Genomic DNA, 27,959 nt, shown 5'->3' with positions numbered 1-27,959 from the left:
GATCAGTTTAATTCATTTTTGAAATGAAAGTTAAAATGTAGCATTGTTATTCCCCATTCAAAGACTTATCTCAACGGCCGCCATCGTCCCGCTTTCTTGTGACGTAGCTTGGGTTGCCTGTGGTTGCGTGAGTTTGTGGACTGACGCACGAACGCAATCGCCTAATCGGTTAAAATGGCTTTGGTCTAATGTAACGATGGACCAGAGAAGCATGGGGAAATACAAAAATACACGCGCCATAAGCGAGAATCCACACTGTGGGTGATTCATAGCCCCTTCTGTAACCAGAAAGTGATTATTTTCCAGTCGAGGCTTTAAAGTCACGGGGACTTCTTGTTTCCCATTCTTGCTTGGATCGAATGCGAAGAGACTGGGTACTAGGTTGTTTGGTCCCACGTGCAAATGGAGTATAAGATATGGACGGTAGTAGTTGTTCTTTTGATAATAATGGTCGATTTTTAGCACTTTTAACACCAGATGGGCGACTCAAAATATGGGATTGTATTGCTGGATCATTAAAGCATGAATACACATCGCCATCGCATCTTTCCACGACGTGCACATGCCTTAGTTGGAGTCGAACATGTCGCTCATCGGTAAGTTGAATCCCACGAGAAAACTATCGATGTTTTCTTGAAAAGAATCGTTATTTTTGCGCCGTTTATGTCGTAACAGGGAATGAAATTCGCTTTGATGTGATGCTCAATTAGTGTTAAAGTAAAAGACAGGAGTTCTTTTCCGCGATTAGTATAAAACGCTGGAGAAATTCTCCGACCCGCTGACTTGCGTTAACAATTTGCGTACATAATTTTATAAGGCTTCCATTTGTTTGCAGTTTACAATGCTTTCTTCTGTTTACAGCGTGACTTGATATTCTGCACTCACTCTCCTTTCATATGCATGTTTATGTGCAATGTAATGAGTACTTCAGCCTTAAATCTAACGTGGTTTTCTTATTCAAGAGATTAATTCGATTCCTCATTGTCTAATAAATTGCGATATCTCACATCTGGAGATTTGATGCAATGTACTTGCAAACCTGTTCGGTCCTAAATTTGTAAAAAAATCAAGTCACGCTTTATCAGTGACTACCATTTATTAATTTCTACATTTCATGGCTAACGTTAATAGACTATAAGCAATGTTTGGAGTATCTAATACGATCAACTACACGTATGAGTAGAAGAAGAGTTGATACCTGTTGAACATGGTGCTAAATTACATGTGAATGTCTTTACGTTTTAGTGGATATAAGTGTATTGTTTGCAGAAAATATCCCAAAGACGTTCTTATGGTTTAGTTCTCCTCACCCCTCTGAAAATTCCATTTTACCTCCATACTTTGCTTTAAAAATTTGGCTTCCGAGGCCCCTTTACCCTGGCTTCTCTGGGAATTTCCAATGACCTTCCATAGAGGAGATACAGTAGGTGAACATCGATTTTTATCCTAGTATGCAAAATATATTTTCTTAGGGCCTGTTTGCAAGGAGATAGGGTAAATCTAACACTATGGTTACCGTAATGAGAGGGTTACCCTTAAGCCAGCAACACACTTGGTGATTTTATACGCCGATCGTCACGATCAGCGAAATCACCAGGTCTGCACGGTTCAGCGATTGTGATTTTCGCTGATTGCCGCAATCGACGTATAAAATCCCTGATATCTGGAATGTTAGATATTGGCAATCAAATTCGCTGGCATTTGCCAAGTGTGCCCGTTCCCGCGATTTTCTACGGTCATTGCTGCAAATCTCCAGTAAAGCCAACCCATCAGGTTGGGCGATTTTACCACTGACATTACTTTTCAAAACTGCCACATTGCCGCGATTGGCTAAAAAAATTGGCAAGTGTGTCCACATCAATCGGTGGCGAAAATCGCTTACAATTTTCACTGGTGATCAAATTTGTTGCAATCGGCATATAAAATCGCCAGGTGTGTTGCTGGCTTTACACTCTCATTTCTTCTTTTTGGTCACTCTTTACAAGGCAGGTGAGTTTACCCCACCTGTTTGCTACATTGTAGGCTTACGAGAAAGCAAAGCTGTATTTTTCCTTGTAAGCGGTTCAAGGCAACTTTTTTACCAGTTCCCAAAGTCAAAATGTAACAATGCTGTAAAAAGTGGAAATAGAGCAGCAAATAATTTTTACAAAGACCTTTTCTAAGAATTTAAAACAAAAACAAAGCGATAGCAATGTTGAATGACGTTTCGATGACTCCATGTCATCATTTTCAAATTGACATGTAGTCATCGAAATGTCATTCAAGGGTTCGACTCCTGATAGGAGCACTTGGATTTTTTTCTGAGTATGCCTGTGTCATTTACTGATTAATTCATCATTCTCATTTATTCACCACGCTCCACATATATTTCCATCACATTATTTTCATTGCACATATGCCACACATTGACATTCCAATCCTAGTAGTATACACTTAATGTTTGTCCCATGATGATGAACCTAGTTTAATAGCCTTAGCTTCCACGAGTCTCCTGTAGCTCAGTGGTAGGGCATCCGAACTAGTAATAGAAAGGTCCTAGGTTCGACTCCTGATAGGAACACTCAGATTTTTTTCCGAGTATGTCTGTGTCATTTACTGCTTAATTCATCATTCTCATTGCTATTGCTTGTTTTTATTTTAAATTGTTTATCAGAAACCTCTGTTATTACCTTTTCTAAGGAATTTAAAAATCATTTTATTTGACAGATAACTCAAAAAAGGAAGAAACTAAAGTCTGCAAGACCTGCTGCAAATGTAGATGCTGATTCCATAGCACTTGGGACATCATCTGGGGATGTCCTTGTATATAATGTAGCTGCCGGAGACATTAACCAAAGATTGGTAAGTATAATTATGTATAGTTTAATTCGTGATGATACTGGTAGTAATCAAAGATTAGGGAGTGCGTTTGATGATCTTGATCCCAGGCTCTCTCTCCTTTGTCAAGTTAGTGATGATGTCATCCGCCCCTGCAAAATCTGCGTTTTTTGCTTTATTACATTTGTGATTGGTTAACAACATTCATGATACTTTCTCAACAAATGAGAAGCAAAACCCAAACCAATCATATTATTGTGAGTTACTCACACACATTTTCCCACACAAGTTGATAGTTACATGCATTTCCTTCGAATTCTGATTTGGTTGTTGCTGTTTGTATTCTGAGTGGTTAGAGTGATAATTTTAAATTTGTAAATATAAAGTTGTGAATTTGTATAGAGCAAAATTCCATGACAAGATAATCAATTTAATGCGTTTTACAGCATGGGGACACTCTCCGATCCAAACTAATTGGAATTTGGAAATGTTGGTTTTTGAGGAGAGGGGAAAACCGGAGTACCCGGAGAAAACCTCTTGAAGCAAGGACAAGAACCGACAACAAACTCAACCTACATATGACGCTGAGTCTGGGAACCAAACCCAGGCCATTGGTGGGAGGCGAGTACTTTGCCATCCCTCCCCGCTTGGTTTTGGTTTATGATGCTCAGTTGAAAACTGTCCTAAAACAAGATGTTTAATTGTGTCTCATCTAAAGACATGCAAACTGAGAATAATAATAATGTAACTTTGTGTAACTGTTTATGTAAATTATTACATTTACACATGTACATGTACACGGTCCTACATGCCTCATTGGCTATCTACAGTACCGCTCAAAGGTAAGTTACCAGTCTCGTCTCGTTTCTTGCAAGATGAGAGTCACGTCGCTCAATATGAGAGTCTCGTCTCGCGAGAGTCACTGACGTGGTAATTTTGGAATATTACCAAACTAAAGTTTCTTGTTGTATCCAAAGTGCACTCATGGAATAATTAACCCATTGCAGCCCACGTGTTTTCGACAAATAAAATTATTTCACAAATTAGCATATTGTTAATTATTAACCTAATGTGCAGTAAAAATAGACAACTTACTGGGTCAAAGAAAGAGCACTCCTTTGGTCTAGAATAGCTAGAATTTCTAATTGTCGAATAAAATACCCTAGCTGCGAATTTGAGATTACTCGAAAAACAAACCTGAAGGTAAAAATTTTGAAAATTTTGATGAAATTTGATCCTCGCGCCACATGGCAGTAATTTGATCCGCTCTTGAGAAGACATGTTTGTTTACGCAAGATTAGGCAGTCATCACGTTTCATCAATGAAAATAGAAAGAAAAACAGGCAATAAAGCTTTCCTACATGAAAAATTTTTCAAATAAGTCTTTGTATTGGTCTTGGAAGAAAACGCGTGTAATTTTTGCCGCGAGGCGACCAACTGGCAAGCGATTTGAAGCAATTGCGAGTCAATTTTGAAGCGAATTTATTGACCCGTGCAGAGCACGTTTTTCAAAACTTTTGCAAAAACTGTTCGGAATACGAAGAATCGATCAATTAGAATAGTATTTCAGTACAAATTCACAATCAAACCTGTACTTCTTTGTGAGTTGTATTGCGAGAAACACTCAAACATCACCAAGAAAGTCCATGGTGAAAATAATGCTTTGAGATGTTTGCCAGCTTGTCGCCTCGGTAAAACTACAAATTTTCCTCGAAGCATAATTTCTCCGCCGTTAATTGTTGGATTTCCACCGTTGAAACTGTCGCGTATTCCTTAAAAGTTCCTCTTTCGATTTACCGTTTTGAAAAGTTGTGTTTACGAAATTGGCGTCTTGAATATTTAAGCCTGAAGCGTGCGGCCCGCCATGATGGCTGAAATCAGATATTTTTCGGACGACAAAAACCTTTTTGTGTCTAGACTCTCCTAAGACCTAAAAATATATGCGCAGTCGGTGGATTCTGATTGGTCAGTCTTTTTCAAAGACAATTAGAACAATAGAGGACAAAATTATCCCTTCTAGGGGAGGTAGAAACCCTTGCGCGTGCGTACGAGGATTCGCGGCAGGTGTTGGCCGGTTGGCCGTTAATGGGTTAAAGTGTACAGCAATCTCAGTTATCTTTCACAAGAAAAGATGTCATAAAATACAGGAGAAAGATACTTAAATTTGCAGTACAACTTTACATGCTTTTATGGAAATTGTAACTGAGATAACTTTTAGCCCACCACAGCAGTGAAAAAGCAGCGCCAAATGGTGCCAGCTTACATGCACGATTATTGGCTATAATCATCTTGTATCCGATGAGCACGAGTGAAATAATATTGTTTTTATTAAAGCCATGATTAATCTCTAAATCTTGCTGATTTAGTGACATTTTCCTTGCGCTACTCTCGTCTTGCCAGAAACAAGACGAGACTGGTAACTTACCTTTGAGCGGTACTGTAGATAGGCAATGAGGCATGTAGGGCCTTGTTAGCTATAATCATCTCGTATCCAACAAGCACGAGTGGAATAATTGTTTTTATTAAAAACCTTGATTTATCTCTAAATCTTGCTGATTTAGGGACATTTTCTTTTCCCCCCAATGTATACTCTTTTACTACATTTGTGGGGCATGGTATAATGGCTCATATACCATGGCCACTAAACCAATCGAAACTCTGAAATAGCATTATACAATGAGCCAGTTTTTAATAATAAAGGATTGATAACTCAAAGAGTATTCAAGGAATCTCAATTTGTATTTCTAGGAGGGTGGACACAGCAGCAGAGTAAATGGTGTGTGTTGGAGTGAAGATGACAGCACATTATATTCGTGCTCAAATGATAAATATATAACAGAGTGGGACACTGAGAATGGTCAGGCAAAATGGTAAGGTTAATGGTATCTCTGACAGTCTTTTAGTCAGAAACGAGAAGCATGTCTGTGGTTAAATGTATGAAAGTACAGATCTCAAGCAGTTTAAGGCCTGGGTTAAGGGCTTTTAAGAGGAAAATGGTTTATTTGAGATAACTTTAACAAATTGAATGACACTGAACTGAAATTTGGCAGATAAAAAGGTCTGATCGTTCTTAAAATTTCTAAGCATAATAAGTAGTGCTATAGATCACGTGACATGTCACGTGATTGTTTTCGTGAAAAAAGCAAAGATTTGACAGGTAGGCAACCGTTTTTAGAGAAAACATCAAACAAAAACGCGTTTCTAATAAAGATTAAATATCTCCATCCCTTCACGTTTGGAATGATTGTCCATTGTTCTCCAGAAAAAAATTGTCAGGACAAAGGTCATTTCTTAGTCCACAATTCAACCTTTGATTTTTAATTTCTCCAATTTAAAAACTTGAGGACAGTCATTCCAAACGTAGAATGTTCAATACTTTAAATATACTTCGGAAACACTAATTCAGTTATCTATATAAAGAAAATTTGCCGCCGTATCACTGATTTACGAAATTTTAATTTTTGGTCACGTGATGTGTCAAATGATCAAAATTATACGTTAAGGCAAAAGGAAACATCGAGTTTTATATTCAGGATAAATTTCATCCTGTTCTAGGCAGACAAACCGAAGATATAGGGGATCATTCATTATTTCTGAACACCCTTCGAACCCAGGCCTTAAACTGCTTGAGATGTAGACTCTTGATGGGGGAGACACAATCTTGGATGAAAATGTCATCCAACATTGTGATCATTATTACAGAGAGGCAAATTATGGACAAAATCAGACAAGTTTTATGTCCAAAATTGTATCATCTGTCATTGTTTTCATAATAAAAAATAACATGCAAGCACTAACTGGATATAGTGAAGGTAAATAAAATTATACTTTTTAGAGGCAAGTACATTTAGCGTAAAAACTATAACCAATGTTCAACAATTAAAAAAGAGTTGACAGCAAATACTAACTACACTACATGACAGAACTGCAAAGTGAACCTTGAAAAGTTTACTTGGAAGTTTATGGCTAGACATTATCTACTGAACTACTAGCCAGTGGGTAGTTGATACACTTTTTTCTTGACTGTATACATTAATTTTATACAAGAGAAGAGTGTATCAAAGAACTAAATTTTAGTTCTTTGACTATTTAAAATTATTCCTTCTGAACAGTAAGTGGAAAGCTGATAAACATGGAGTGAGGTGCATCTGTCTTGGGCCTAAGGGGAATACACTTCTCTCAGCTGGAAGAAGTATTAAACTATGGGACTTGGAAACCAAAGAAGTTCTTAAGGTAAGAACTACATAGAAAAAAAAGGTATCCTGGGTGTAAGAATAAACAGAGCCAGTTGGAAATAAGGTGAATTGTGATTCTGGGCTTGAGACCTAATGGTAACCAACTTGCCACAGACTTGTAAAAATTCAGTTTCGGCTAGTAAGTTTTGCTATTTCACTAGCCATTTTGGCTAATAAAAATTGTAAAGCAATGTAATGTCAAACAAAATGAAAATTATTTACGTGAATCAAGAGAAGAGAAACTAATAAAACAAAGACTGTTAGTGAGTTTCATAGATTTCACTACTTTAATTTAAGCAACAAGTTGAAACAGCTAAAAAGGAAACAAATGATTCAGTTTTCCAAGTTTTCCCAATATGAAAGCAACAAATGACAGAATCTGCTTCCCCCACATACAAATAAAAAGTTTGTTTTGGTTAGTAAAATCAGAACTAGTGAGTTAAAAAGCTACATGTAGTCTCGAGCCCTGGTGATTGTTACTGACATGTCTGGGACCAGAACTTGGTGACTGTAATAGTGGGAATCCATACCAAAATGCAAAAACGTTTGCACAAGTTGAAGTGGTATGGAGACATGCAGATTGCATGGTGAAGTAAATGTATTAGTATTCTCATTGGGAAAAATTGGTCCCTCCAAATTTCAACATGCATTGATTTTCTCACTGTTCTCAAAAGTGTAATATCATCATATCCTATTAATTTTTCCTTTTTTTATTTATAATTGTTTTTACAGACTTTTACTGGTCATGCCACTCCAGTGACACACCTCTTGTTCACACCAAGTTCCTTGTCCCATGATTCAAACGCAAATCACATTCCCAGTAATGGAGTTACTGGTCATTACTTTATCTCCGGAGCAGAGCAGGACAGACTTATGAACATCTGGTGAGTTCAAAGAAACTTGTTTGTACCTGACTGGACAGGAGTGTTGGTATATGTCGCTCCAGCGATTCGCAAAGAACACAGTCTCTTTTACTGATGTTTCCAGACTTTAATAAACTTCAACCTGTCTCTCAACACAGTGAGAACTAAAGATTAAAATGTTTACAAATTACTCAACTGTACAAGATTAGGTGGATAAAAAATAATTGCTACGCTAAGCAAAAGGTAAAAATTACAGTTGACCCAAATGGATAAAAACAACTAAATGAAAACGCTAAGTACAGTGACATTGACTTGCGTTTATATAAATGAAAATTAGAAAACAATTCAAAGCAACAAAACTTAAGTTACAAGCGTCGCTAAGTACGCGTACGCTAATTGAAACATTAACTCGTAATAACAAAAGCAGCGAAAATAGTTACCTTGGTGCTGCCTTCGAATAACTGGAACGATAGTTTCTACTGTAGCTTGGTGAATTTTAACTTGAACTTTCTTTAACTTTCTTGCACTTTCTTGCACTTAAAACTTTAACTTGACTTGGACTTAAACTAACTTCTTGAACTTGCTTACGACTTGTGACTTGTGACGAAAAAACTAAAACAGTTTGACTTTTTACTTAATTTGCGCTGTCGCGTGCCCTGTCGTGATCGTGCCGTGATCGGCAAGAGCGCACGCTATTTAAATTACACTCTGTTTAGAAACTTCTAGATAGTTCTACGAAAGACTGAAAACGTTACTTACAGAAAACTGTTACTTAAATAAGTCGATTCCTAAATAAATTACCGGCTTTTCTTAAACAAATAACAAGTTGATAAAACGATAACAATGTAAACAAATGCTGTGACTCTCACGGTTTCTTGCGGTAGCTACAGTATATAGCAGTGTTCCAGATACAAGAGGGGTCTCGGGTCAAAAACCCAAGTAAGCTGGCTTCTTGACCCGACAAATTGAATGGTAAATTTAAGAAGATTGGGAAAGAACCAGTGAGAGCTATTGATCCTTAAGCTTCAAAATTCTTTATTGACTCCTTGACTTTGAAAGTTATCTGGAACATTGTATAGTGGTCTGTCTGATTGTCCAGTTGAGAGTGGCTTGGAAAAGTACTGCTATTGGTGACATTGACTGATGTCTTGACAACTTGAGTGGGAGTCATTAATTTATTCGGAGTCAGGGACTTTCTCCTGGGCTGTCAAAATGTCAGTCAGCATAAGCAGCAACAGTCTGTCTTTGGACTATTCTTAGATGAATGATTGAACTACAGGTAGATAGGCGAATTATTGGTGAAGGGGTTTCCAAAGAAACTGTGGTGCTGTGTTGGTGGGGAGTAGAAACAAATGTTTGGTTTATCAACAGAGTTAGTGACTAAAGGTAAATTGGCCACCGTAAAGAGATTCGAGTTCTGATGTTTCGAGCATTAGCCCTTCGTCAGAGTGATTGCAATGAATGGCTAAGGCCCCAAATGTCAGCACTCGAATCTCTTTACGGTGGTCAATTTACTTTTAGCTATCAACTCTTTTGATAAACCAAACATTTGAATGTTTAGTGTCTCTTTCCAAGATCAAATTATAAAATTTTACTTAACCCAATAACGGCCAAAACCGGCCGCGAATCCTAGCGGGCTCGCGCAAGGGTTTCTACCTCCCCTAGAAGGGATAATTTTGTCCTCTATTGTTCTAATTGTCTTTGGAAAAGACTGACCAATCAGAATCCACCGACTGCACATATATTTTTAGGTCTTAGGGGAGTCTAGACACAAAAAGGTTTTTTTGGCCCGAAAAATATCGGATTTCAGCCATCATGGCAGGCCGCACGCTTCAGGCTTAAATATTCAAGACGCCAATTTACGTTTTTGGAAGGAAAACACAACTTTTCGAAACTATAAATCGAAAGAGGAACTTTTAAGGAATACTCGACAGTTTCAACAGCAGAAATCCAAGCATTAACAGAGGAGAAATTATGCTTCGAGGAAAATTTGTAGTTTTACCGAGATGACGAGCTGGCAGACATCTCAAATCATTGTTTTCGCCATGGACTTTCTTGGTGATGTTCGATCTTTCTCGTAATACAACTCACAAAGAATTACAGGTTTGATTGTGAATTTGTACTAAAATACCCTTTTAATTGATCGATTCTTCGTATTCCAAACAGTTTTTGCAAAAGTTTTGAAAAAACGTGCTCCGCACGGGTCGATAAATTCGCTTCAAAATTGACTCGCAATTGCTTCAAATCGCTTGCGAGTCGGTCGCCTCGAAGCAAAAATTATATGCGTTTTCTTCTAGACCTATACAAAGACTTATTTGAATAAATTTTTCATTTAGAAAAGCTTTTATTATTGCCTGTTTTCTTTCTATTTTCATTGATGAAACGTGATGACTGCCTAATCTTGCGTGAAAAAAAAAAAGTCTTTTCGAGAGCGGATCAAATTACTGCCATGTGGCGTGAGGATCAAATTTCATCGAAATTTTCGAAATTTTTACCTTCAGGTTTGTTTTTCGAGTAATCTTAAATTTGCAGCTAGGGTATTTTATTCGACAATTAGAAATTCTAGCTATTCTAGACCAAAGGAGGGCTGTTTCTTTAACTCAGTAAGTTGTCTACTTTTACTGCACGTTAGGTTAATAATTAACAATATGCTAATTTGTGAAGTAATTTTATTCGTGGAAAACACGTGGCCGTTATTGGGTTAATAATCAGTTATTTTTTTCCCTTGATACAGGTATGTGAACTTAAACACACAAGACAAAAATGCGCTAGTGTCACTTTCCCTCACAGATGAACCAATTGCAGTTGACGTTGTACGACACAGCAATCGAGACAAGGTATTATTTTATAATTTATTATCTGACTGTGTTCATTATCAAAATGGATGGATTACATGTACACTCATTACTCAGTGATGTTTTAAGCTTCCTGTGCTTTTTAATTTGCTTTGCAGCCAGTTCACATTGCTGTGGTTTCAAAGGATGGTCAGCTTCACCTTTTTGAATATTCACTGAATGGGTAAGACTGTCACAGAGATTTTGCTTTACAGTTGTATGTTGCTCAAAACTGCTCAAAATATTTGACTAAGAGCCTCATTTGTAACATGAAATTACTCTCAAAGCACCTTACCAGCTGGAAAATACGAAATGATTTCTTCAAGGAAGAATAAAAAAATGGTTACTTTTTTCAAGTTGCAATCCATTTCCATCCTAGCCATCCACAGCCAAAGATGAATGATACTAGTTTCTGTGCACTACTAGGGTTATTGCTAACAAAACTGAACCATCATTTTATCGTTTATGGCTTTACGCCCATACAAAATGTGTATTTTGGCCATTCAAAGTGACACTAGGTAAGATTGGATGGCATTGCCCCTTTAAGGCAGAGAATTCTACAGTAAAAGCTCTACTTAGCTATTGACTTCTTGTTTTCAGGCACCTTTCACTGATATTGCTTTAATGCATATTTTTATTTTTCTTATTTATTTATTTATTTATTTATTTTTTTTTGTTAGTGGTGGTAAGAAGCCTTTAAGACCAACAAGAACAGTTCAGCTAGCAAGTCCTGGGAAAAAGGTGAGAGTACTGTCTTCTAGTTGCCATGTATTGTTTTCAGTTGCCTGCAGGTACTAAGAAGGAAAGTCAGCCTTTCATGTAGTCATTCATCCTCTCAATCTGAGATCATCCTCCAAGATGAACATGTACACTGCATGAAATCTTTGACCCTACTTTGAGAAGTTTCAGTAATCAAATGCTGCCTTGTTATGGAATGCCATTGGCCATGTATGATTGTTTTCGACATGTCTTTGAGGACAATCAAAGAGGCTTCCAAATTTCTTTAATTTACAATAAGCACTGATTCCGAATGTAAATATACGAAACATACATTTTGAACTGCAGATGAAAGATCACATAGAAGAAAGATCTTCGCAGTTACTATGCAACTTAAGCAGTGAGAACTCACAATATGACCAGCTCCTAGTAGGCTCGATAGCTCAGTTGGCAGAGCACTGCACCGGCATCATAGAGGTCATGGGTTTGAATCTCATTCAAGCCTAAATTTTTTTCAGACTTTCTTTTTGCAACTGCTTAAGTTGCATACTAACTGCAAGGATCTTTCTTCTATTTGACTTTTGATTCTACTACATAGCTTTGGTATCTTTGATGTCTGACAAAAGAGTTAAAAGGTGTTATCCAAAAAATGCTTCAAAGCAAGGCAGTTGATCAAAGCTGTCCTTTTTATAGATGAGGTCTTTATAAATTGATACGTAATGGAAAAATCAATGTTCTTGAAAAATCATTGATTGAAGAAAGTTAGATCTAGGTATCATATTGTCTGTTTTTACTGTGCCTAACTTTGTTGATGTTTCTTCAGGATACAACTCCATCTCCTATACCAGTGATGTGCGTTCGGTTATTACCTGAAGCAGAACCTTCAGTGCAGATTGCATTTGGCTCTACAATCAAACCACAGTTTGAAACTTTGGTGAGTGATTTTTTATATCATGTAAATTGAATAATCCTCCATAATGCAATGTAAATAGTAACAAGCCAATATAGTACCATAAATGTACTTTCCTTGTTTCTTGTTTATTCTAAGTAGTAGTGTCATTTATGATGTTGGGGCAGAGGCAGTTGAGAGCGCAGGAAATGTGTCTGTTGCAATCTTTATTTTTATACATGTGTTAACAGCATTATTATAATCTTTATGGAGGGTCGTACAGGGGTATTTTCATGATGCGTGATTAGCTGATTTTATTTCCCATGAAACGCGAATGTAATAAATTATTCTTCGTAATCCGTGACCTGAAGGTTTTGCATGACCCGTGAAGAACTTGAAAATGAAATTTTCATTTCCATGATCCGTGATTTGCTATTTTTTCTGTTCGTGAACCGTGCAAGAGACCCCCCACTGTATGACCCTCTTTATGGACATATTACGAATTGTTGGGACATCCACTATCTTGGATTTGTCATGAAAGACACAATCCACTGGAAACCTTATACAACTCTCATACAATCTTTTCAATCTTTTTCCAATATTTTCTGGGACAGATATGAAAATAGGGTTTGCAGTGTACGCTTGCATTCTGGATATCTATAACCAGTCACCATAGGCTTGCAAATTTTGGAAGTCCCCCACCCCTCCCCCAAGCAATGTTGATAGTCGCTGAAATCATTCGGTCTGTACATGAACGTAACAACATAACAACATTGCATTTGGAAGGAAGGGGGGGGGGGGGGAAGGTATTTCATGTTGAATTTTGGAAATGGTTCAAGCATTTGTACATGTAGCTTTCCATTCTTCTTAGTCGGCTCCTGCCACTATGTATTTTGTTGCAAAGTGTCATGCAATATTCCATTGCAAATTATTTCCCACTTGCCATACCATATCAAATTCCTCAGATTCTCACACTCCCTATTTCACCGCCCATAGACTTTCGATCGCTTTCCTCCTACAATCTTGGACAGATCAAATGAAAAATTAAGACCACCCCTCCCCCCCATTTCATTGATGAAAAAATGGCGCGTTTTGCTTTGCGCGCGGATTCATCATTGAATTTGGGGGGAGGGGGGGTTTAATTTTTCATTTTATTCTGTCCAAGATTGTCCGACGTTCACACTGACGTTACCAGTAGCTTCATAGGTCAAATACTATAAGATGAAACCTGCAATCACGCTTTTAAAACTAAACCTAGCGCAAAGAAACTCAACCAAACGAAAACAGTGGTCCTGTGTGGAAATGAAAACATCACATAAGTACTGTATTTAAAAGGAAATCTTGATAAAGTGTGTGTCGTGTGTATTCTATTAATATGGAGATGGAATAGGCATAGTTGCGTGTCATGACTATTGTCGCATTAGGCTGAGTTATTGCAGCCTTAGTGTTGAAAAATTTTTGCAAGACAAATAAAGAAATGGAAAACTGAAAAGGCGCCTGTCAGAACACGCTTGTACTCAATTCAAGCTACATTGTAACATTACATTCCAGTGGTATTATGAAGGTACTGGGGAGTGAATTCGTGTTAATGAATAAAAGAAAAGAGAGGCTCTCGTACATGAGATGGAAAACCATTTTCTTTTTCTTTCTTTCTTTTTTTTTTTTTTTGTGCTTACGGGCGAAAGCCCGTGTAAATCAACTGGCTGGCAGCTGTTGACTAGACTGGTGGAAAACTAGAAAAAAGAAAAGGAGAAAAGTCTAGAAAGATTAAAAAAAAAGATTATGATGAAGAGATGAGGGGCTCGAACCAGCGGTATCATCTACGTTCAGCACACTGTAGGCAATACACGCTCTGAACCCATGTGCTATTGCGTCTACACATTTAAGTTCTTGTGAATTTAAAGTTCTAAAACTGCCTTTGTTTACACTGAAGACCTTGAAGCAAGACTGTAAACACTTCATTTTATTGATATTTTTCAATTCTTAAGAACTTACAACGATTTTATTATTTGAAAGTCTCTATTGGCACGGTTTACAAACTGTTAGCAACGATTTTCCACAATTTACCACGGTTTCGTTGCAGTGAGAGACAAATGAAAGACTTGAATCAAATATATTTTACTGATAGCCGGAATCGTCCAAAACCGTTTGAAACCGTTCAAAACCAGCCATAAACCATGCAAAATACATCATAAACCGTCAATAAAACGTTTGAAGTATCATTCCGGAAACATAGTTCCAGTAGGCGATGGCCGGTCAGTGAGTACTGTGACCTAAGGAGTTAATATTTTAGTCGTTCTCCGTTGTTTTGTATTATGCCGGTGATGCGACCACTCATAGACTGGATAGTTTTATCGATCAACTCCTGAGAAATACCACTGATTGTTCTCTGCACTCTATCACAGAATTCTTCATACGACTCATGTATGATGCCTTCGTTCAGGGCATCTTTTTCCAACTTTTTGGAAGCAATGTGAAAAATGTTCTCAATAGGATTTAAATCGGGACTTCGCGGCGGTATTTTTAATAGTTCGCAATGACAACGAGCCATAGCTTCACGGGCTGTTTTACTGTTTTGGCTAGGATCACCGTCTTGCAGCCAGAGGCGAGTCAATCCCTTGGCAGATCGTTCAAACATGGTGTTAAAGTGTTGATCAATAAACGATGCAAAATATTTTGCATCCATTTTTTCGTATCTCTCACAAATTATTGCTCCTCCACCGTGAGTTATTGCTACCATCATCCTGGCAACTTTACCTCCTGTTCCGACTTTACTTCCCTTAGCCAAACACCCTTGGTTTAAACCTTCGGATTTTTTTCGCCATACTCTCCCTTTGGGTGCTCGGGCTTGGTCCATGGGGTTGGTCTTGTAAATAAACGAGACCCCATCTAAGTAAAACGCGATAGTGTCCGTCCAGACACTCTGAGGGTAATTTGATTGCATCCGTCTAGCAAATTCTACTCTTCTCTCTTTGTCGCTTTGACTCATTAGTCCCTTTTTACGAGCCTGCAGGAAGAAGTACCCGTTTCTATTTAACAAACGCCGAACCGTTAGATCAGTGACATGACGAATTCCTGTCCGCTCCATCAGGCGCCGCGAAGAAAATGAACCCTCTTGCTCTCTTAACTCTTCAATGGTTCTAAGAATCAACGCTTCGTGTTCAGAAGTAAGGTTTTTCTTTTTGCCGCTCAAATGTCTCCTGCTCTCATGTACTTCCTTGTATTTTGAGCTCGTTACGCGGTGAACACTTGCTGTCGAGACCTGAAAGCATTCGGCGACCTCATTTAATGTGAGATTTGTAGTCATCTTTAGGACTCTGATTGAAGCCTTTGTTTCTTCCGATATTCTTTTTCTCGAGGGCATGTTGTCTGAGGATTTTTCAGTGCTTTTTGGAAAGTTGTGCAAACAATTGCGTATTTTATTTACTCTCTGTTACCAAAATATCGCACTTGTAATACCTTAACACAGATACCGCCTTCAGGTTGTGACGCGCGTGACTGCGTCAGACACAGTTGATATAGCCCGATAAATGTGTTGACAAATAATCTACTAATTAGTCACTCCCTTTGTTTTGTCACGCTTAAAGCCGGCTGACAATCTTGGACAAATCAAATGAAAAATTAAGACCACCCCTCCCCCCCATTTCAATGATGGAAAAATGGCGCGTTTTGCTTTGCGCGCGGATTCATCATTGAATTTGGGGGGAGGGGGGGTTTAATTTTTCATTTTATTCTGTCCAAGATTGTAGTTCTCACTTTACTCCCACTGATACAGTCAAGTGTCCTGTAAGCAGACACCTTTGGGACCAGATAGAGTGCCCACTTAAGAGAGGTGTCTGCTTATGGAGGTTATAAATGTAGTGTTTATATGTAGCTGAGAACATGACCAAGTGTCTGCTTACGAGAGGTGTCTGCCGATGGGAGGTGTCCATTAGCGGAGGTCCAACTGTTCATGTAACAGTGTATATGTGTTTAGTTCACTAACAGTTGTCTCTCTCATTCAAGGCCTATTCAACGATGGAAGAACATACATGCCTCATTAGAGAAAACACTTCCAACCTGCTTCTCAACAACAGTTCCCATGAATCATTTCAAGTGGACAAAGCTCAAAGTACATCAAAAGAAGTAACAACCCTTGGTCCGGGAAATATGGCGCTGGCAACGCCTGCTTTGGTGACTGACCAGGAACAAGTTAAAAGGAAAAGAAGCAGCACAGTAACAGAAAGAGTGGAAGAACAGGTAGGGTTCCTTGTGAATTCTTGTTTTTCCTGTTCAATCCCCAGGGGGCTGGGGTACTCCGAGTTAAAAGTGATGGGGAGGTGCGAATGGGGTCATAAATTAACACCCAAAAAAATCCCCTGAACCGAAATTGCATGTAACCCCCAAAACATTCCATGCTGAAATTTTAGAACCGTAAAAACGGTGAGAAAAGATTCACATCTGCATAATGTACCATAAAACATTTTACCACAAATCCTCCCATTTTTTTGAATACCCAAAAAACTCCCAGGTAAAATGACACTACCCAATAAAAATACAAGCCAAAATTTTCTATCCCCAAAAAATCTCGAAGTAGTGAATTTTAAACCCAAAAACATCCTTTGCACCTCCTCATCACTTTTAACCCAGAGTACCCACCCTAGGGTTCAGTTGTGTACTGCTACTCCAACTCTTTAACCCTTGGAAGGACAGTCAACTTGATCCAGTGGGTCAGCTTATTTCCTAAGAATCTTTTTAACAAAAATTAATGTCCTCCTTATCATTTCTTTAGTCACGACTGAAGTTCCTTATTAGTACAATGATGTTTTTAAATTAGTTTGAAGTAACAGGATTTTGTTATTTTCCAGAGTATTGAGGATAGACTAAAAGCAATAAACACTGCATCCTCCGAAACACAACACAGGTATTCAATTTGAACATTATACATGTAGCAGTTCAATTTCATTTAACTTGGCCTAGCTCCGGAGGCCAATATTATTGTTGGATATAAGAAAAATAATGGTGGAAATCAAATGCACTTATTTAACAGTTGTCAAATAACAAAAGGAAAATAAACCTCTGGCACTCAGGGCACATTATTCTAATTATGATTAGCAGTAATCACAGATCAAGAAGACATACTTAAGTTTATGCGATACTATAGCTGCATGCTCCACCCAATCGGCTGATCAATGATGCTATAGACCCAGACAAAATGGTGCAATGTTGACAGTTGTGTGGCCCCAAAAGATATCCATACCTAACCCAAATTTCCAGAGGGGGGAGAGTCTCAAAGGCTAAAGAAAGTGTGATGTAAATTTGGTTATCCAGAGGGACGGGGGTCCAAAAAGACAAGTCTTCCTTAGGGGGAGGGGCCTTGATGTTTATATATGGATGAAATCTCTTGGTGTTTAGAGTAAACACATTCTCCCAACTAGTATCACAAAAACTAGAGAATATGCATGTAGTGTCCACGCCATTAGGCTAACATGTATAGGGATAAAGAATAGTTATGTAGTTGACAGAATCATTAGTCAGAGTTGTTTTCAGTTTGGCATCAATCTTGTTCTAATGAAGTGTTTTTCTATTTATTTTCAGAAGAAAAGGAAAGGGTCCCCCAACGGGGGACTCACTTGTGCAGATGCTAACACAGGCTCTTCATAGCCAAGATAATAATCTACTGGAGGTTTGATATTAATTTTGCAAATGCAGATTGTTTGGTATAGCAAATTAAACATGCAAATGGTGTTTATTAGCATTTCCAATGCTGAGAAGTGAAATATAAAAAAGCTAAGTATGTATAGCAGAGTTTCTACTTTTTTCCTTCCTTTTTTCTTCCATTTTTTTTATGAAATCCTTTGACAAACACTCCCAGAATAATGTTAAGTTAATCTTCAATGGCTACAATAAATATTTTTAAGCAACATTGATTCTATTTTTCTTGAGAAAGAAGTTTGTGCAAACTCATTGCAATGTTGGTTACACATCTGAGCAAACCAAAAGTAGAGCCCTTTAATAGGTTGACCTTAGTTATCCAATCATGCCTTTTTTTTTTTAGGATGTGTTATGGCATGGTGGAAAGAAGGAGTCGGTTATGAAGAACACAATCAAACGGCTTCCTGTCAATCTGACCATTCCATTTTTAACTGAGGTTTGTTTGTTATTTAATGTCCACAAGTTTGCTGAAATCTTCTCTTTTGATGTTATGGCATCTTCAGTGTACAATCCACAATGTTGTCTATTTTTCGTCTGCTCTTACTCTGTTCCCTTTAAACCTAAAGCAGGGTTGTATATAAGAGCCGGCAGCCGGCGAAGTTCGCCGGCTACTCAGCGACGTTTCGCCGGCTACTTTCAACTGTTGATCAGTTGTTAAACATTTAAAATTTTAGCCTAGAACAGCCTGAAACTCAATGCCGTATAAAGTAAAATGTTCTGTCAATTCAGTCACGCGTTGTCCCTTGAGTTTCTTGAGTCACACAATTTCTCACCTGTTAAATACGAAATATGGAATAAAGAGAAAACATTTTCTTTGTTGTTTCCATTTTTTTCTGTCGCTGTATTAGTATATTTCTCGGAAAGGTCACGGTTGTATTTAATAACGATTTCAACGCGCGATGGTTTAGTTGCGAAGTCAGCCATGTTGATTAAACAGAGGAGAGAGACTGGTGTCAATTCTTTCCTCGATCACATTCGCTCTTCAGTTCCGGTCCATGTGTTTGGACGATGGAACCCAGCCGTAAACGTACGCGGGGGAGGCGGCAGTATTTTAGCATATTTTAATAAAAGTAAGCAACGTTTGGACTGAAAAGGGCACCTCAGCAATCAAGCGCATTAAGATGCGGATGAGAAGTACAATCAAAGATGATATGCTTCAGACACTATGTGGGTGATACTCTGTAGCAATAGTCTGGCAAAGTGTTACATTGCTTCGTCTGCTTTGTCCTGGCTGACTTGTCCGTGGCTAGCAGTTCTTTATTTATCCAATGCTGCAGTAGTTTAAATACCTTTTTTAGGTAACGAGCAGTTTTTAGTAGCTTTTAAAAGTCATGGAAACATGGGGATATCAGTAATGGTTATGCTAGTGACCATAGACTGATAGTAAGACAACAACAAAGCAAGATTTCATTTTACTTCTAAACATTGTTTTCCTATTTCATTTGATGTAATACTTCTCGACTTCAGCTATGCATCTGGAAATGCCTCACATTGCTGTATACTGTATGTAATGAAAAATTCCCAAGATTCAATCAGTATTCTATGGTTGACGTTATCCTTTTATTAAAATTGAACTTCACCTGAAAAACTAAATACAGTTGTCACTAATGCTGTCGTTACTTAATCAATATTTACTTTAGCACTGAATTTGATGCCAGAATGCAGGAAATGGCATTTCCGGGCTTCTAGATTCCAAAATTTCCTAGGGGAGCAGGCCCCCAGACCCCCCTAGGAGGAGGGGCCTTACGGCCCCTGAAGTGTTACAGCCGCCTACTTTTATAGTTCTGCCGCCTACTTCAGAACTTATTGAAACCCCTGCTAAAGCCTGCAAATAATAATTGTTTTTAGAATTAACTTCAGCAATAATTCTTACAATGCACTTAACAACAGACACGTGTGAAAGGGCATGTGTGAAAGTTTGAAACACATTCTTGCAGACCTTACGTTAATCTTGTACATGTACATTAATCTTTGCCTATAATTTTTCCTTTTAGTTGACTTTAACTCTTGTAGATGTGTCTACACTCGTAGCAATAATTATAATAATATTTATTGTGAGCACTTGTGTTAAATAAAACATTTGAGTCAGTTATAATTGCAATCTTTTTCTGGACAAAAACTAGGATAATTGGCTCTGCACAATTCAACATTGGGGTGCACAGTATTCGGTTTAATTTGTTGTTGATTCATTCATGCTCCAAGTTGTTTTTTCCAGGGTCTTTCCATTTCTTGATAAACCAGCGTTTAATACTCTTGCTAAATGCTGTTGGCAATTAGGTTATTTAAAAAGTCACTCATTTATTTTTGTGAAACTTTATTTCCAGCTTGTTCACAAGATCCAAGCCATGCCTTGGAGGTGAGTGCAAATCACAGAATTCAGTTTTTAATGCTGCATTTCCTTGCTATTCAGTTCATTAAATTGCCAATATTTATCTCTCCTCTAACATTTTAAAATGAAAATCAACAAATGTTAAATTAAAGCAAGCAACATTTCCATGTCTTCATGACAGTGATTACTTCTTTTCCGTGTTTATATTTTGCTTCATGTGTACATGAACATGTAATTGCATTCGACAAGGCAGATTTGGCTATTGTTTCTCGAGAGCCTATTAACAGAAAGATGTTCTGTTTTGTCAGGTGTGAGTTTAACATAGTCAAGTAATATTGTGTAACACATTTTTGTCTCTTGCATTTCAGAGGTGAACATTTGGTGTTGTGGATTAAACATATTTTAAGTACACATATGGCTTATTTAATGACGGTAAGCTCTTTTAAATACTAGTCCGCTGAAATACAGTGAGTTTCCAGAAAAATCAACAAATGTGTTGTAGTGTACAATGACCGCTGTGCTATTTCATGTAGCACTTATGATGGATCAGAGAATTAACTCTACAGTTTATGTAGTGCTGTGTATATTTTACTGAGCATCACCCCTGGTAAGGAAATGTGAGACTAACTCAGGTCTTTTTATTCTTTGCCTTGCGCAGTCTCCCATTTCCTTACTAGGGCTAACACTCTGTGGGAAATTCAAGGGTTCACCTTAAATACCACTTCAACATACACTGCAGAGTTAATTGTCTGATCCATCATTTATGTAAATGTACATATAGTTGTGAGATTTTTTATCAAATGAATTCTAGATTGGAAGGTTGGTGGTTGGAGACATGTCAGTCTCAGTACCCTGCATGTTTTCTTCTTTAAAAATGGAACTCCATTGTCTCTCTCCACCCAAGGAACTGTTAAGAAATCCTAGCAAAAAATGCTCTGGGGGTTGGGGGGCGGGGGTGGCCTTGTGCTGGACTAGAATGTCATCCAGGGGAAGTAGTTTTACCCATACAGTGTAGATGCTTCATGTTGGATTGCAACTGGATTAATGGTGCATTGTTAAAGGAGACTTTGTATGGTGCATTTGTGCTCAAATAGCCACTACAGAAGAGATATGCAGTAACTTGGACATTTTCAAATAATGTTAAATGTATCTGATTGTTTGTTTGTTTGTTTGTGCAGGTTCCAGATCTTGTTGGTTCGCTCAGTGGGTTATATGCCATGGTAGAATCGCGTGTCGGTGTTTTTACCAAACTGTGCAAACTGCAAGGTCGTCTGGATTTGATGCTCTCACAGGTACAAGTTACGTTACATGCCTTGAAAGTGCCCTTTCACTTCCTGGTTCTAAAGTTTGAGTCTGTGGATGAAGTCAATAAGTTTGAAAATTAAACAATCAATTTGAAAGCTACATGTATGGAACAGAACATAAATGTAACTTTCCTGTGTACATACTTTGTGGTTAGCTTAGTGTAAATAATTGTGGAGAACAGAAATGCGAAAAACCTGCTCTCTGGTTGACAGATCTATACAGAATTTGAAAAATGCATACTTTTCTCCACTCCATATTCGTTTTCCAGAGACAAATGATGAGTCAGTTTATTTGATAGGAATTGCCGTCAGATCAGTTATTAGCTGAAGACACCTTGAACTCTGACTGTCTCTGAGACAAGCTTTTAAACACCCATTGCTTTTGCCTTAGATTCTTTCTTAGAGCAGTTTTGAGGATGATGCCTCCTAATACAGAGGTATTTTTGCACATTTTATCACCATGTAGGAAAAGCAGATTTTAGCAAGGGTGTTGAATATCCAAAACGAAAATTGGGGTAACCATGCATTGTTATTTTTCAGGGATAATCAAGCTTTAAAGGGACACTGTCACGGCGATTTCGCTCTATTTTCGTCAAAATGGCTCAAATATTTGACAAAGAACCTTTTTCTAACATGGAATTTCTGTTAGAGCACCGGGAAGGAAATATCAAGGGATTTTTCCGAGGAAGAACAAACTTTAAGCAGTTTTTGAGGACTTCTCTACAATACACAAGAGAACTTGAAAATATTGGTCAATTTTTTCAAGTTGCAATCCATTTCCATCCTAGCCATCCCCAGCCAAAGATAATTAATACTAGTTTCTGTGCATTATTAGGGTTATTGTTAACAAAACTGAACCATTATTTTGACGATTCCATCGATTCAAATATGTTTTTTGGCTATTCAAAGTAACACGAAAAATCGGTGACACTGCCCCTTTAAAGGACATAAAATATGACATTTTTTCCCAAATTGGATTTCATTAACCCTTGCTATGATCTTCCTTTCCCACATAGTCATAAACTATGCACAGCATAAACCCGATTTTGATCTTGCTTTTCATTGGTTGAGAAAGGGGCGCAAGGCTTGCCAACCAATCACAGAGCGTACTAAAGCAAAGCCAAAGCAAACATGAATTACCTTCATTACTCAATTAAAGACAGCTGTCTGTTGTTGACTATGTCTGATTTTCTTGATTTGTGAATGTTTGTAGGTGGACTCTCAGAGTTATAACACTGCAGATGATGAAATTGCTGGGCCATCAGTTGTCTACCATGAGGAAGGTGTGAACTCGAGACTCCATAATGAATTTATTTTAATTTACATTAGACAGGTTTCTTTTACAGGTCACTGGTCACAACTACAGTCACTGTGGTAATGGTATACATGTATAAACAGGCTAAACAGGGTCTCCTAGCCCTAACCCAATACTAAAAAGCTAATTCAGGCCTAGGGCATACTAACCTTCTATACCAGTTCAACAGGACCTGTGCTTGTGACCTGTGGAATGTGACCTGTAAAAAAGACCTGTGCAAAAACAAAAACAAAACAAAACAGGCCATTAAGTCTGGAATTGATTGCATTGACATGGTAGTTTCTGTAGAGAAGGAAATTTTCTAACCGAAAAAAAAAATTGCACTTGTTTGTTGAAAGATTTAACATTACTTTTCTGCCATCACGAAAATTGCCAAGCCAAATTGAACCTGCGGGTCTTGTATACCCTGCAGTAGCCTGTTTGCCCATATTGCAGTGGTATAATGGAAAAGTTTCCTATTTAACAAAGCAAAACAGAAGGCAGTTGTCTCTGTGCTATCTTTTTTCTCAAAATACTGAAATTAATAGTTTGTAAGCAGTGCAACTTGAACTATTAATAGTAGTACTGTGAACAGCAAAATTAAGACTGCTAAGGGAACCAGTTGGAATACACCTTTTATCACCAACTTATTTAGTCATGTAATAATTCCTCAAATCAGTGTTTTGTTTTATTTCCATACTGATTAGTATTCCTGTTATTTTGTTCTTTGTAGACTCAGATGAAGAGCCACTTGTGCCAATTGAGACCGAGCACTCAGAATCTGATGTATGTTATATGAAGTTTATTCCATTTAATGGGGTGACTGTGTATAGTAGGTGGACTGTGATCAATCGGGGTACTCTGCTTTGATCTTTAGATCGACCCCCACAGTTTTACCGAACCCTCCCCTAACCCTCCCCAAGGAATGCCTGATACTCAGGTTACTTTAGTCGTTGGTATTCAACTTCTTAAAAACATGTCTCTTAAGCTTTTGATGAGCCATTGTAACGATGCAATTGTTGTTGAATATTGAAAGTGTAATCGGGGGTCATTATTTTTAATAAAACTTTTACACGTGTAGCTTACAAACCGTGCTCTTGTTGTTACACACGCATGTAGAAAATGATCTCAATAAGGATTATTGAACTCGTTTTTGAACTCTTCGTTGTGTTCTTTGTTGTGTTTACACACAATAGCAAGGGCCCAGCTTGTAAATTACAAGAGTAAAAGTTTCATTAAATTGGCCCCATTGCATGTAGTAAGTATTCATGGTCGTGTTACCAAGGTTGCTTTCGATTAACCGTATTCAGGAGATTGGCTGAGAAATTTACTTAAAATGTAAAAAGTAAATTTCTGAAGACATTTCTGCAAACGTTCGCTGATACACAATCATTTAAGAGCCATTTTGTATCCCAGTAACTCCAAAAAGCTCTTATGAGAGATTTCCTATGATCATTGTACGAACAGTGTATTCGTATTCCGGAAAAGGATCAATCGAACCCACCCTAAGGTGAGCAATGTTTTATTTTCAGGAAAACTGGGAGGAAGATGCTGAAGAAAAACCAGCATCAGAATCAGATTCAGAAGAAGAAGAAGAAAGTGAACATGACAATGAACTGGAAAATGATGAGGATGATGAATCTGACGAGGAGAGTTGAATGTACAAATTCATACAAACAGATCACCCACTGTAATTAGATTTTACAGAATAAAATAATGTTCGTATTTGAATTGTCTAGTTGGTTTTAATTGCGATTCTTCATTCCTTTACTTGTAGTGAGCTTTTTGTGTATTAAGAAATACTTCTTCCGTTGTTTCATTGCTCGTGTGTGGCCATTGATTGCGTTGTTCCACATAACAACACTCTACCCGTGAGAATTCACAAACACGTTGGAGTCTGTCTGTCTGTCTGTCTGTCTGTCTGTCTGTCTGTTACTGACTGAAAAGAGTGTTGGGAAGCCCCTTTTTTTCCAGCGATTCTTTAGCAATGTGGAGTGTACAGCAGCTCTCCTAATCTCCTTGATCTGTTGCCATTTTGTTACGCATTTTCAATCTTCACAAGGTGAGACTTTTGTCTTGTCATGTAATTGATTAGCGGTTTTCACACTTAATTAATGTAAGCCGAGTCTCTGACCCAGTTTTTTATTTTTTATATTCAAGGCTGTATACCACAACAAGACAAGCAAGGACGCAAAACAGTTCAGTACAGTAGACCTGCTTCTATGGTAAGTGTGTTAGAGTATAGTGGCTTTCAATGCAGTGTCTATTGATTATTGACGTTTATTTGCCTTTTTCCTGATATATTTACAATTAATTCATTGTTTAATGTATGGCGAGGTGAGCTCTAGAAACCACCAGGCTTATAGTTGAGGCCACCTCGTACCTAACAATATATGCTTACATAGTTTGTGCAACAAGTGTGTGGCTTTGCCAATTCAGTAATTATTTTAATAAAAACTCTAACTCTAACTCTATTCACGTTTGTTTGGTTTTGTTTTACTACAATTTGTAATTGGGTAAAAATTTACGCCTCTTTCTCAGCCAGTTGAAGTGAAACCAAACCCAATCAGGACTTACTCACATTGGAATGTATATACGTGTATCTTTTCCGGTTCTGATTGGTTCATTATGTTGTTTGTCTTTATTCTGATTGGCTAGAGTTATACTATGGTTTTCATTTTACAATAGTCAATCCCGCTGTACAGAAAAAGATGGTGGCTGAACTTTTTACCGCGATGCCTTGCGAACCTAACACAACTAATAGACAGATTGAAAGCCATATTTTTGGCGAAATTCGTCCCTGTACCAACAACCTTGCGTATGCTAGGTTTGAAGTTTTTAGAACTTTTCTGTCTGTTTTTATGAGCTGTGAGCGCTTAAAAGGGTTTCTTACGCTAAGAAGTATGGGTAAATATACAAGTCGCCATCTTTATCCGTATAGTGGATTGAAAATGGTTCTAGTGTTGAAGGTAAAATTTAAATGTGACTTTCTTTGCATTCAAGTCTTAGAGACAGAAATGATGAGTCAGTTTATTTGATAGGAATTGCCGTCAGATCAGTTATTAGCTGAAGACACCTTGAACTCTGACTGTCTCTGGAAGTTTTTTTTCCCTTGAATTTTTCATGTTCTTCTGTATTTGTTTTTGCTATTGTCATCGGTATAACCAATTATTGTGTATTTTGATTTTGCAGAATTTCACTAGATTGGTACTTGCTAATTTGGCCCCACATGAATTTATGTCACCGGCTTCAATGATTAGATGTCAACTCGGTCCATGGTTGGCTAACTTCTTTGGAAACATGCAAGGTAAACGTTAACCATTTATACTACGTTTTCGTTGGCGTTGCCGTCGTCACTGCTTTAGTAGGGAACTTAAGTAACGACGACGGCTACGAGAACGCCCCAAAACAGTAGGTTTAATGAGTAAAAACAATCGCTCTGTACGTGTGTTATATGTTTTGGTACATTTCTTTGCCGTCCTCTGCAAAACACCAAGGTGAAATGATCAAATTCAAGTTTTCTTGGAGAACGTGAGCACAATACGGTGAATGTTTCGTTCTTCCTTACTTGAACGCCGTTCCTATCAATTTAGTTCCCGGATACTTCGCCCACGTTGTACAAGTTGAACGAGTTAGGATAAACGCGAACTATTGCAGCTCAAATGACATGAATTTATATTTTAAGTGAAGTTTTTGTTGGCGTCTCCGTCATAGTTGCTTAAGTTCCCTAATTTTTTATAACGTGAAATGATCAAATTCAAGAACTATCCAGGAACTAAACTGGTACCAACAGCGTTCAAGTTAAGGACGAAAATATAAAATTCACCGTCTTGTACTCACGTTCTCCACATAATTTTATATTTTCGTCCTTAACTTGAACGCTGTTGGTAGCAGTTTAGCTCCTGGATAGTTCGGCCGCATTGTACAATTTGAACGAGTTGGAATAATCGCGATGTAGTTAAAGTAGCGTGAATCTATATTTTCAAGTGCCGAGTTTGTTAGTTCTCTATTTGGATTGTCACACAGTGATTGCGTGACAGCACTTTCATGTGACGTCTTCGTTACTTCTCTTTTTGGATTGTCACACAGCGCTTGCGTGAGAGTATTTTTAATTGACCGTCAGTTCTCTATTTAAATTGTCACAACGCTTGCGTGGCGACAAACATTATGGCTGCATAGGGGAGTAGGAGTGTGGTGGGTATGGGGCGTCATCTTCTCTCTCTCCCTCCTTGCTAACACACACCTTTTACTGGAAAAGAACCTGATGTCAAGACACTAATCTTTTATCAGTCTTTAATTCTGTGGAAAACTTTGCCGAGACGGTAATGATGAGTCAGTTTATTTGATAGGAATTGCCGTCAGATCAGTTATTAGCTGAAGACATATTGAACTCTGAACTGTCTCCTGTGTTGCTTTTTTCTTATATCTGCTGTAGTACTTTGCGAATCTGGAAATATTTTGTATATAATCTGATTCGTCTTTATGTTTGTATTCTTGCAGATTGAGATCCTGGGCAGGTGTAAAGAGAGTTGCAACCAATCTTCAATTTAAGTGGCAGTTACCTGTTGGACTTTTCAAGTTTTTTCTAATGTATTTACCTACCAAACCATTAAAGAAGCCGTTTCTTTTTTATTGATCTTTCGTCCATAATCAAACTTGAGTCGTTACAATTACAATTACAATGACACTTTATATAGCACCAACTGAGACCAAAAGTTCTAAGGCGCTTTACAAAAGTGAGAAAAATTCATTACAAAATCAAGAGTGTTGAAAATATGTACAAAAAAAATTGTCTAAATCGGTGAAAATAAACTAGATATTAACTAAATGTTAACGTTAGTTACAGTTCCTTATTTCAATGGGTAAAGAGTTGCATAATTTAGGAGCACAGACAGAGAACGCTCTGTCTCCATAACACTTCAAATTAGAGAAAGGAGTAACTAACAGTTTTGACGAAGAAGATCTAATGTTGCGTGTGGGGGT

General features: G+C 37.8%; 1 protein-coding gene and 1 long non-coding RNA gene across 3 annotated transcripts; both read left to right on the top strand.

Moving 5' to 3' along the window:
- Window positions 1-373: 373 nt before the first annotated feature.
- Window positions 374-24,707, top strand: LOC146482015 (WD repeat-containing protein 43-like). Of its 2 annotated transcripts, none has more exons than XM_085108094.1 (19): window positions 374-596; window positions 2,707-2,841; window positions 5,566-5,687; window positions 6,930-7,050; window positions 7,785-7,936; window positions 10,650-10,752; window positions 10,869-10,933; window positions 11,430-11,490; window positions 12,290-12,400; window positions 16,361-16,594; window positions 17,203-17,258; window positions 17,936-18,020; window positions 18,393-18,485; window positions 20,374-20,405; window positions 20,747-20,810; window positions 21,557-21,670; window positions 22,896-22,965; window positions 23,710-23,762; window positions 24,509-24,707. In XM_085108094.1, exons 1-19 carry the CDS (start codon window positions 417-419, stop codon window positions 24,632-24,634), a joined length of 1,977 nt encoding a protein of 658 aa, XP_084964220.1. In that variant the 5' UTR covers window positions 374-416; the 3' UTR covers window positions 24,635-24,707. The 2 variants fall into 2 exon arrangements, with proteins under 2 accessions (XP_084964220.1, XP_084964219.1); XM_085108093.1 differs by having other exon boundaries at window positions 375-596; window positions 17,933-18,020.
- A 1,288-nt stretch (window positions 24,708-25,995) lies between these two features.
- Window positions 25,996-27,612, top strand: LOC146482014 (uncharacterized). Its single transcript, XR_014864395.1, has 2 exons — window positions 25,996-26,283; window positions 27,477-27,612. It is a non-coding gene; the product is annotated as an uncharacterized LOC146482014 (long non-coding RNA).
- The last annotated feature ends 347 nt before the right edge of the window (window positions 27,613-27,959 follow it).

The sequence above is a fragment of the Pavona decussata genome, unplaced genomic scaffold, assembly GCF_977016875.1.
Source record: "Pavona decussata unplaced genomic scaffold, jaPavDecu1.1 SCAFFOLD_48, whole genome shotgun sequence".
In the NCBI taxonomy this organism is placed as follows: Eukaryota; Metazoa; Cnidaria; class Anthozoa; order Scleractinia; family Agariciidae; genus Pavona; species Pavona decussata.
Note: the sequence above shows the minus strand (reverse complement) of the source record. Positions and strands in the feature narration are given on the sequence as shown.